This window comes from Lindgomyces ingoldianus (genome assembly GCF_010093535.1).
Source record: "Lindgomyces ingoldianus strain ATCC 200398 unplaced genomic scaffold BDR25scaffold_16, whole genome shotgun sequence".
NCBI classification, from domain to species: Eukaryota; Fungi; Ascomycota; class Dothideomycetes; order Pleosporales; family Lindgomycetaceae; genus Lindgomyces; species Lindgomyces ingoldianus.
In genome coordinates, this window is record NW_022985177.1 from 168615 (window position 1) to 179615 (window position 11001).

The 11001-nt window shown below is 51.1% G+C and overlaps 5 protein-coding genes across 5 annotated transcripts; 3 read left to right on the plus strand and 2 right to left on the minus strand.

The window, feature by feature from the left end:
- Positions 1-678: 678 nt before the first annotated feature.
- BDR25DRAFT_368998 (uncharacterized protein) lies at positions 679-2772 on the plus strand (the record flags this gene model as incomplete). Its single annotated transcript, XM_033697082.1, has 2 exons — positions 679-778; positions 926-2772. The coding sequence occupies 2 exons, from the start codon at positions 679-681 to the stop codon at positions 2770-2772; spliced, it is 1947 nt and encodes a 648-aa protein (XP_033547431.1).
- A 2130-nt stretch (positions 2773-4902) lies between these two features.
- BDR25DRAFT_225188 (ras GEF) lies at positions 4903-8037 on the plus strand (the record flags this gene model as incomplete). Its single annotated transcript, XM_033685170.1, has 5 exons — positions 4903-5370; positions 5440-5773; positions 5859-6071; positions 6126-7903; positions 7957-8037. The coding sequence occupies 5 exons, from the start codon at positions 4903-4905 to the stop codon at positions 8035-8037; spliced, it is 2874 nt and encodes a 957-aa protein (XP_033547432.1).
- A 697-nt stretch (positions 8038-8734) lies between these two features.
- BDR25DRAFT_325418 (cytochrome c oxidase, subunit VIb) lies at positions 8735-9277 on the minus strand (the record flags this gene model as incomplete). The annotated part of the gene is made up of 4 exons (XM_033692216.1): positions 8735-8769; positions 8827-8890; positions 8949-9061; positions 9232-9277. The coding sequence occupies 4 exons, from the start codon at positions 9275-9277 to the stop codon at positions 8735-8737; spliced, it is 258 nt and encodes an 85-aa protein (XP_033547433.1).
- Positions 9278-9444: 167 nt separating this feature from the next.
- Positions 9445-10021, plus strand: BDR25DRAFT_225324 (uncharacterized protein; the record flags this gene model as incomplete). The annotated part of the gene is made up of 4 exons (XM_033685177.1): positions 9445-9585; positions 9642-9657; positions 9741-9807; positions 9931-10021. The coding sequence occupies 4 exons, from the start codon at positions 9445-9447 to the stop codon at positions 10019-10021; spliced, it is 315 nt and encodes a 104-aa protein (XP_033547434.1).
- An 83-nt stretch (positions 10022-10104) lies between these two features.
- Positions 10105-10986, minus strand: BDR25DRAFT_31094 (putative peptidyl prolyl cis-trans isomerase cyclophilin). Its single transcript, XM_033691195.1, has 2 exons — positions 10545-10986; positions 10105-10491 (listed from the first exon to the last, which is right to left on the minus strand). The coding sequence occupies exons 1-2, from the start codon at positions 10863-10865 to the stop codon at positions 10351-10353; spliced, it is 462 nt and encodes a 153-aa protein (XP_033547435.1). The 5' UTR covers positions 10866-10986; the 3' UTR covers positions 10105-10350.
- Positions 10987-11001: the final 15 nt, after the last annotated feature.

Here is an 11001-nt window from a genome sequence, read left to right on the forward strand (position 1 = left end):
GCCTCGCCTTATTGTTGTTTCGTTTTGCGTATCTCATGTGAATGAAGCTTAAGTTTGAGGGGACCCGGATCGCCGACCTTGATTGTTGTCTTGTGATGAAAGGTCGCTCCTAATTGGACGAGACTATGAGGGAACATGCAGTTTCCCGTGTAAGTATCTCACATGCATTCGCAATCGTTCACGCCGCCCTGCCGTCCGCCGTCTACTAAAACACGCTTTCTGGAACCTAGCCCCGTCTCTTTCTCCGAGATTGTTCTCAGTACCCAATGACGAGGTCCATTTACCCGATCAACTTTTCGACCCCGAACGATCTTTGCCGAAGGCTGGAACTCCAGCTGGAAATGGCTGCCATAGAGACTATTCCTCTGAAAGGCTCGCGCCCTTTTTTCCTAACCTTAGTTTCTATTGCTAGGTAAGCATCAGCTTCCCTCGGCCACTCTCGCTCTTCGTTGCCAACATCATCAAGACGATAATGACCGGGAGTACACTCAATCTTCGCCAGCGCCAGAATTCAGCAGAGACCTCAACCCGCCCCCACTCTACGTGTCTTTAGATCCCCTTGAAACGCTAGAGGTGGTTACACGCTTTGCAGTTCGTAGTAGGGCACAAAGCGGTGAGAGAGCATGCGAGGACAGTTGTGTGAAAACCAACGTCAAGGTATCATCGTCGAATTTAAACATGCCTTCACCCAGAAGAGTCGGAGTTGATTCACTCCATAATCTGTCGACGGGAATTGAAAGAACCCGAATTTTGAAAGAAGGCAGCAATCCAGAACCCGGTATGTCCTGGCACCCCCCCCTTCTTCCTTCTCTTCAATTACCCATTGTCTTCGCTCGTAGTTCTTCAATCCTCAAAATACCCCTGAAAAGGCATAATGTTCGGCCCAGAAACTATTAGAATCCATCAAATCTAACGTGCTGTCAAGTGAGGCATGAACGCCGACGGACGCTCCAAACCGTGGCCGAGCTGTCGCCCCTAAGTCCCACATCTCCTGAATGGACGGGCATGCCTCCCACAGTGACAAACAACAACCCTGATGCCTTCTCTAGTATCGAAAGTGGCAGCCCAGGGGTGGTACCGGCTACCGCTCAATCAATTGATCAAGCATCTGGGAGTCAAAAGAAGCCCCGTCCACAGAGTTTAGGGACCAGACAACATCCTAGGGCAAACCCTTCCATATTGATCGCTACTGTAGACACCCCACCTATTCGACGCTCGCTCACCGTGGGCCAGGAGTCCGGGAACGGGCAAGATAGTAGCGCGGGTAAAACTAACCCAAATCGACTTTCTTTAGATTTTTCGCTACGCCACAATTCATCCAGAGATCGAAAAGTAAAGTCCCAGTCAGGGTCAAACCTCGATGTGATGGGGCACCAAGAAACTTCCAGGGAAGATTGGAGACACTCTGGGCCTTTCATAGGCCGACACCTTTCGATGAATCGAGACATTAAGAAAGGTAACCAACCACCTTCTAAAGGAAAACAACCGGTTCGTGATCTACCGCCCCAGGGCGAGTCAGCAGAACTTGCGGAAGGCTTCAATTCCAAACACCACAGAGAAAGGATTTTGCAGGAGCAATCAATGCTTGAAGCAAAGGCTCGTCGAAATCGTGAGAGACGTACAATTGCCATGGATAGCTCGTCCACACTCCCGTCCCTCTCCCCATTTCCGTACTTGCCGAAACCAAATACAGTACGCCTTAAAGGTCACACGAATCAGCAACTACTTTTACAAAATAGCCGGACCATGAACAGTTACGGTACACCTGGCTTGCTACATAGGAAGACTAGTCGATGTCATGTATATGGTCCTGAGCAGAGAAGAAGTTATGATGTCAACGCCCAACTACTCAAAAGGGCCAGCACAAGCAGTATGGCGTTCAACAAGGGGACTAGCAATTCACAGATGGTTTTAAATCGTTCCTCACGATCTATATCCAATCCCGACCCAAAAAGATCTCAGTTAGGATCCCAAAACCGTTCAATACCTCCCCTCCTAGGGCCACCAACTTCGCTTTCGTTGTCTAATCCCCAATCGCCGACTCAATATCCCTTTCCAAGCCCCCCCTCCCAAGTACTATCTGCTGATAGGAGGTCACGTTTACAGCAACTGCCTCACCATCCTGCTCCTCGCAACTCCTCAGTACATTCAACCACCTCGATGAAATCTTCGAAGTCTAATGGGTCTCTGCACTCAAGACAATCTCGGAGATTGTCGGGCACCGCATTTTCCTTCAGTCCTTCCAAATATAGTCGTCATCATAGGGGGGCCACTAAGGAGTATCTTGATGCCCTGGCCGCCCCCACTGTTCCAGCACCACCCGAAGCTCACGTAACCCCTGAAAGTGTCCCATTCCTAGCTGTACAAGAAAGAAAATTGTGCGAGAACTTTAAGGGAGAAACTCTGACTTCTGAGCGAGCAATGAGTATTTCGAGGATTCAGGACAGTAAAAGATCACTGGCAGGGTCGAGAATATCACAGCGCAGCTACGCTACTGAACAGAGTAGAAGGTACAATGTCAGTGTTGTCGATGTGGTCGAAGGCGGTGGTAAATGCGTGGAAGGCTTGACTCCCGAGAATGTGAGATTGCTGCGAGAAAGGGAGAAGTTGCTGAGGTGGAAGGCAGAAAGGGAGAAATCTGACTTTGAGAAGAAAGAACGTGAAAGAGTTAGAGAAATGGTGAGGAGAGCTAACGAGATGGAAGAAGAGAAGAGCAAGACCATGGCCAAAGAAAAAAAGAAAAGGGGCTGTTGTGGAATGCTGGGAGTCTAGGGGGCCAGGGGTTTTAGAATACGGCGTTAAGGGAATTTTGGCTCCGTGGGCCTAATTCCATGCTCATATTGGAGGTAATTGGATTTCGATTTCGTTCCATCTTTTCGCCTGATTAGATCTGTAGTTGGTTCTATCGTGACAAAGAAATCTTCAACATTCCCAATACGGCCTCTCTTCGAAACAAATCCTGCCGACACGGAAATTTACCGTTTGGACCTTTATCTAATTCTCAATTTCGAGGGCGTTCGCACGACATCGTGTTTAGAGGTAGTATTGCAGTCGACCGTCGCAGTCACGATGGAGGTCGCGGACTCGAAGTCACAGCCCTATCGTGAACGTACATATCCTTGCGGAGATTCGCATGAGGCTCGTATGTTGGCACCATGAGCCCCGACCGGACTCTTCACGAACTCAAACTCGTATATTCGATTGCACGACAGTCTCGACATTCTGAAGATGAGTACTACTAGCACGGACATTGCCATTCGATTGAAATACCGCAGCGCACCGCAGCTCAACAACGCATCATGGGAATATCCCGAAGCTGATTCATCATCTAGGTCCCACAGGTCCTGTTCCAAGTTACGGTGTCCGAACGATCTTCAGATCGTATTGGGCTGTTTTTAGCAGCAATCGCGGAGATTTCTCGCACGGGAGCAGCCGTTCGCTCGCTCGCCAAAACACGACACATTGCTGCAATGGTAGCTCCACTGGCGGTGCTGCATGAACCGCGCCCAATGCTACCGCATCTGACGCCTGGCGACAACTAAATCTTCAGGGATCGTTGAAGTCAGTCTTGTGGACAGGCAGGGTTCATCGCTGTCGTGGTAGATGCATGTTGGGGATTGAAAGAGGGGATTTGTGAGAGTTTGATGGACGGATGGGGACGTGGTTGAGATACGACCCGCGCTGTCACGAAGCAGAGATAGGTTTGTCATGTCATGCGGGAGGATTGTTGCGCACGAGGCGGGTAGGGGGCAACAGCCAATAGGAGAGAACATGGCTTTGAATTGAGTTTGAAGAACCGGTTCACCTCCCGAGGATTGTCTTCACAACAAAAGTCGTGGTGGGGTTTTTCTCATGCGGTCCGAAGATGGGAATGATCGCCAAACTGTGCTCTTGCAAGCTAGTAGCCTCACGGGACCGGGAGTCGGGACGGGAAATGAGGCGGTGCGCGTCATGTTGAGCTATCTAATCGTGGTACTCAAAGTGCGGTCTTGATAGCACGAGCTGCATGCTAGTTACATGTGACTGGGACCTCAGAGCAGTGCATCGCTGGTGGGCTGGTTGTGTTCTGTTTCGTCGAGCAAGCCATGGCCCAGCCTGTTGGCAGTTTGATTGTGGCCACGCGTCTATTCGCAGCGAGGATGTGGTTTACTAGCGCACTCGGAGAAATCTATGCCTGAGGCACATCTGCTGGATATATGCGAGCGGCGAATGTCACAATGTTGCCATGCCACGCCGTGCCGAGGTTTTCAGCAGCTTGCAGCACTCAAGATCCGAAGAGAGAAGAAATCGATTCTGCTCCTGAGCACTGCAGGAGTGCCTTGCATGCCCACACGAGTCGTTGCATTGTCTAAATGGTTGCTTTTTTTTTTACAATAACCCAGCACATCGCATGAGCCGAGAGCTCAGTGGTCAATTGCAGACGCGCAGGCCATTCAGAGGCGTGAATAATCAAGCTGCGATGCCAAATTAGAATAAACCAGACGCCCAGTGCAGCAGGTCGCAGCTCTCCCCGGGCAGCGTATATGCAGAGGCACTGAAATGTCCTGACAGGGTCTGTCCGGGGCACGCGGCGGAGGGCTTCCAAAGCTTCCTGGCCATCGCTAAACCTTGTTGGTCGTCGCTCTTCTCGAAATCACCACCTTTCCCCACGTCGATGCTCAGGTCCTGCGAGCCCTATCACCACAGCTAAAAACCTCGACCTGGTCCCTCTACGCCCTTGCTCCTGTCCGACCAGTCCGCCCTCTCCTCTCCCCCCCCCACGTCTCGACTTCCAATGTCTGGCAGCAGAGCCCCGCTCGGAACTGCGACAAGCGGCTCGCTGTCACAAGCCCACCACCGCAACCAGCACGTCGTACGGGCCGTTGTCTGAAGGCCTGTCTTCTGTCTCCCCGACGTGCCACCATGCCTGCTAGTGGGCGAGCGGCCTGTTCTGCTGGTCTAGGCAGCAGCAGCAGCACCAGCACCAGGACAACGCCCCAGGACCACGGCACCAAGCGCAACGAGAAAGCGAAGAGCTCGCAGTCGATGCAGAGCCCCCGCAGAGAGTCGGCCCAGAACTCTGCTGGTGCGACCCATCAACGTCCCGGGCTTAAGAGCCGTGCATACTCGGCGCCCATGATCCCGAAGAACCATGTTGACGGAACCGAGAACGACCATGATGACGAAGAAATTGCGGGAGACCCTTTCTTCCAGCGCTATAACTTCCCCCAGGCGGGTGCGCAGAGCAAAGAGGCCGGCGAAGCCTCATCCAGCTCTGTTGACGGCTCGTCCGACACCGAAGGCCCCCTCTCGCCCACGCACATCAAGAACCGCCAGGCAGGAGCTACCGACTCTCTCCCCAGCCCGCAGTCGCCGGCGCCTTCCGTAGCTGTACGTCTTGCTTCTTGCACTTTCCCTAGTCTTTGGACACTTTCGGCGTGCTGACGTATGCGTGTCCAGTCTGGAAACAGCGATTTAGCATCCGCAATGCAGGACATCAACATTGCCGTGCTGGGGGCCCGCGGCACAGGCAAGTCCTCCTTCATTCGACGTGCCCTCAATCTGCCTGACGCGCCGCCCTCGGCCATATTCACGCGCAAAATGACAATTGATGGTGGATACTATATAGTTCGCTTCTTGGAACTGTGCTTCAGTGAAGTGCATATCGGAGGCCGGAATAGCATCAACTGGCCCGACACCATTGATAACCTGGCAAGGCCTCGAATCGACGGAGTAATCACTATTTATGATGTCACGAGTCATGAGAGCTTGGCGCAGGTGCCGGAAATGCTCAGTCAGTGAATTTCTGCTTTTGTTGGGGATGGAACTCCCCCGCGATTTGCTGCCCAGTACAGTGATACTGACGCTAGCTTGGCTAGATGCGATATCAAGATCCTCCCTGCCGTTTGTGCTTGTAGCGTGTAAATGCGACACCCATCGAGATCATCGCCAAGTCGATCCCCAAGTAGTCGAACAGAAGGCAAAATCATTCCTAGGAGATGTGATTACTTTCCAGACTTCTGAGGCGTCACCAGAAGCACACAAACGATGTCTTTCAGTGCTGACTCGTGCGGTCATTGCGGCGAAAAGACGTGAGAAACGCTGCCCCATTCTGCCCTTCACATTTCCGCTGACTATCTAATCAGCTCGATCGCAAGCATCATCACGACGGCGAGCCAATTCTTCTGCCGTGCGTCATGTAACACCAAGAGAGCCATTTGCGGCGAGGAAACATGAGCGTGCTAGCTCCGAATTCTCCATGTCGAGGTACCGACCACGATCATCTGAGGCTAAAGGTCATAGGTATAAGTCCAGCGAAACGCCGGGGCATACATTCCTCGATCTCGACGAATCTCCAGGTTATGATTCGTACGATTCCGATGCCCAACCATCTGATGGCGAGCAGAGTACTGTTTCGGAGCAGCCTTCTAACGAGAAGGGTTATTCCTTCGATCAGCTAGTAGATCGCCTTCTTGCCCAACCCATGTCAAAGAATGACTCAAAATTCGTTGCAATATTTCTCTCATTATACCGCAGGTTCTCGACACCAGGCCAATTACTTGAAGCAATATTGAAACGATTCGAGGCATTGAAGAAGGATAAGAACCCCCACGTGATCCGCATTATTTCGCAGCTCCGCTATCTAGCTGTCCTACAGCAATGGGTCAGCTGCTATCCAGGTGACTTTGCCTATCGTACGACGCACCGCACGATTCGGAAGTTTGCTCAGGAACTGGCGACCAACAAAGAGTTTTCAGTAGCCGCGAAGGAGATTTTACATGATCTCGAAATGGTTCAGGAGGACGATGATACAGACTGGGCATGCAATGATCGGCAAAGATATCAAACCGAGCCAGTGCCGACTTTCCACAATGTTCTGGACGAAGACTCGGAAGACGATGAGTTTACAAGAGCGATTGGCCATCTTTCGGTATCATCAGCCGACCGCTTGTCCATTGCTCGAAGCATGAACACAGTCACGACAAACACATCGCGTAACACCCAGTCAACGACGGGCTCAGGGAGCTCCTCACAGACTCTGCTTCATCAGGTTGAGATGAACCAAAAGTTGGCAAAACAACTTGAGCCGAACCCTATCAAGCCCTTGTCAAAAATCCAATGGCATCAGCTTATGAACGAATCAGATGAAGCTATTGCTCGAGAGTTGACTCGAGTTGATTGGATCATGTTTTCTTCAATTCGGCCCCGCGACCTTGTGCGGCACGTGAGTATGAATGCAGAGGAAAAAAAACGGTGCAAGAGCTTGGAAAATGTCAACCGTATGATCGACCATTTCAATCATGTGGCATACCTCGTCACCAACTATATTTTGCTGCGAGACAAGCCGAAGCATCGAGCGTTGATGCTGGAGAAATGGATGCAGGTCGCTCGTGCCGTCCGTAAGCTCAACAATTACAACGCACTTGGCGCCGTTCTTGCAGGAATTAAAGGAACCGCCGTACACCGTCTAATCGCCACCCGGGACTTGGTACCTCAAACGACGGCCAGGGATTTCATGAAATTAGAGATCCTAATGGGTACGCAAAAGTCATATTTCGCCTATCGACTCGCTTGGGACAATTCTTCCTTGCATCGAATCCCTTATATTCCGTTGCATCGACGAGACCTCGTATCGGCATCAGAAGGAAATTCGACTTTCGTGGGGGACAAAAAGCCTGCACCGGCCTTCTCACCTCACCCTGGCATCTCTGTTTTCCAAGGCGCCCCTGGAAATCGAGATTCTCGAGAAGCGCCTCCCGGGGGCGTTGTAGGAAAGGAACGTATCAATTGGCGGAAATTTGAGATTATGGGTGAAGTCATCGTTGGAGTGCAACGTGCTCAAGGCACGCCCTACCCGACACTTCCGAAGAATGACAGTATCCGGAATTTACTCCTTGATGTCCAGATCGTGAAAGATGACGATGTAAGTGATCTTCCCCCCTTGTTAAACGGGACTCAGCTTATTGATCCACGCAGGATCTTTACGATAGAAGTGTGCAATTAGAAGCTGCAGGAGCTGGTGAACGACCTAGGTTTAATTGGTTCCGCCAGCGTTAGTGCTTTCAGCTCTTTCCAGTATGCTTACTTTGGTTTTGGTTCTTGTGGAACCATTGCTAAGATAGGTCACCAGCACGACTACCGCATCTGCCGCCTCCTCCCGCATCGCCGTATACAAGTTCGCACAATTACAATTACATGCGAATGTGAGCATCATAATACCTGCCATTTATCGTTGATCTTGGATATCTTCATGCATGATACCTGCCGTCTTCAAGCTTTGGATTCTGCAAAATACATGATTGGGTCGGCATCACCTTGGTCATTTCAGCACGTAATCATGTGTGGAGTCATTCGCATATGTATGACGTTACTATCCGGCCATTCCTTGGTGTGCGGCGTTCATACGCATTCTGTCTTTAGCGATATATCTGGTCCTTCTTGGGGGGGTTGGAGTTTTGCATTCCCTTGGTGGCCATCTGGGAGATTCGGTGTTGTAATGAGGGTGGGGAACAGTTAGCTGGATGAACTATTATGGCCGGCTGGTCTATGAGATATGAATGAAAAGTCTGTCTTGTGCCATAAGAATGACTTATTGGTAGGTCAGGTATAATGTCACCTCAAGCTGAATGAGGGATAGAGGAGGATGCATCAGAGCTGCATTGCCAATATCGATATGTTACAGGTGCTCTACTCTAACATATGCCTTGTATCAATTGCTGTCCACCAAAAGACAGATGGCTGCAGTGCTTCTTGCCTATTGGTCAAGCTTGCATGGGAAAATACCCTTTTCTGCGGTGAAGTCAGCCTATGCTAAATTCATATCTAGCCTGTGCCATGTCTACTTACCACGCTGGTCATCCCATCGCTCGGTCCATCCGTTCGGGCACAAGGATCGGTAGGCCAGTTTAAACTTATCATCAAATCAGTTCCATGTTCCGTCATATCAGTGTCTCGAGATATGGACGCACTTGGCGGCAGGGAGCAAAGTCCTCGCCCTTGGCTAGGATGCACTTGTGGTAGTCGACATAGTTCTGCCAACAGTGTTTCGTCTGGTTCTGGTTCGGGAAGCGGGCATCGAAGCCTGTTGGGCCAATCGGGTGTCAGTAAATCCTCCCAAGGTACATGAAGAATGTGCATCTATCGTAGGCACTGGCGAGATGGTGTATGGAAATCTAGGGCTTGGGCGTACCGGCTGTGAAGCTCGAGGTTAGCCGTGCTATCAGGTTCACAGAGGGTGTGTGAGGTGCATACCAGTGACGAACTTGAAGGGCTTGGTCTCAGTCTCTTCGTCGGACATTTTGTCTGGGATGGCGAGGAAGTTGATGGTGCTGGTGGGTGGCAATTGGAGGACAGAGCTGGGGGAGTGGGCGAGGTGAAGTTGAAGATGGTTCGATTGCGCTTTGTCCAATTGTCGCGCGGGAAATGCCGGCTCCGTAGCTTCAACCTACTGTGGAACCCTGTGACATGCCTCGCCTTTGCCTCGCACAAAGACAGTCCAAGACGCTCTCCACTCAATCCAATATGTATCGCACCCGAGTCCTCGCTATGCAGCCTACGCGCATGCTATACATGCGGCAGTCGCCCCGGATGATGAGACCGGTTCCGGTAAGCTGGACAACCAGTGAGAGGTCCTTGGTGGTACGAGACTGACCAAATCGTAGAAAGAAGAGCACGGCGGTACGTGTTGCAGCCATTGGATTGCCTCATGATATGAGGCTTCTCCGACCGTATTTGGATTGTGCTAAGAAAGCTATATACAGCCCATACAGTCTCCCAGCGCCTGCGCACCTTGAAGAAGATCCCCGCTGAGTTGATCCCCCTCGGTAAGTACCCGGCTGTCCTGGACTTCTTTCGTTGCGGGAAAGGTTGTGCTAACATGATTGACAGGCGTCGTTCTTGCGTAAGAAATACATCCGCCGTCTTGATATGCACCACCTAACGAATCCCCAGTGTCGCTGTTGGAGCTGCCATCTACTCCATGGGCCGGAAACTCTACACGGACAAGAACCTGCGATTGAAGAGGCAGTCTGGGAGCCAGTAGAGATATCGCAAATTGATTGGGAATGGGAATTTTAGAGCCGATGCAGCCAACTTGTACAAATTGAACGGTTTACCGACTTCAAATTCAGAACCGTACCTTTTTTTTCCTTTACGCCGAGCTCCTCGCCAATGCGTTGATTCTGCTCCTAAGTATTATTATGGAAGTTAAGGAGGGTTCCTCCATACTTAGATCCTCCCTGCAAGCCTTCTAAGATGGCCCCCGATTGCATGTCGCCTTTTAGCCCACAACCCAACTCACTCTTGGCACATGAAATCCAGGAGAAGGATTAGATCTCACGCAGCGGAGCAGACTATAGATGGCAATGCTCTTTACTCTGGCTTTGGACCTGCCTCGTCTAAACCCTCCAGTCCTTGCATGGGGTCCATAGGCTGGCTGCTTGAGCCCTCGCCTTCACGTTCAGCGACTTGACGATCCTCCTCGCTCACGTTGTATTTCGCCGCATAAGCCTCCTACATTTCTGTTAGATGCATTACCTTCAGATAACAATAATAAAAGCACTTGCTGTTTCCCATATTGCATTCTTGCTTCCGAGTCCCTCATTATGCTCTTTCTGAGGCTTAGCTGCCGCTACTTTGATGACACGTCCGAAAAGTTCGCTCTGGTCCATGTTGTAGATTGCTTCCTCCGCGTCTTCAGTTTCCTCAAACTCGACATAGCCAAATCCACGGTGCGGGTCCACTGACGAAGGCAAATCCGGTTTAGGCAAGGTCACGTTGACGACGTCTCCAAAGGGCATGAAGGCTTCATGCAAGACCTGGCTCGTCACTGCGTTGTCGAGGCCACCCACGAAGATAGTAGCTTTTAGTCGCGAGGCGTCCGCCATGTTGGATTTGGGCAGCGGGATCGTGCAGTGATTGTGTCAGGCGGTTGGATTACATGCATTTGTTGATTGGACAAGATGTCCAGAGGAAAGTCGGTCACGTGAATCTGGCCCACAGTGCGATAGATCTTGGCAGTCC

What these genes read in the sequence shown, in the direction of transcription:
- BDR25DRAFT_31094 (XM_033691195.1), bottom strand. Translation starts at nt 10,865, where the DNA reads ATGGCGGACGCCTCGCGACTAAAAGCTACTATCTTCGTGGGTGGCCTC. An exon ending in AGAATGCAATATGGGAAACA is followed by an intron (nt 10,492 to 10,544) that starts GCAAGTGCTTTT and finishes ACAGAAATGTAG; the next exon opens with GAGGCTTATGCGGCGAAATA.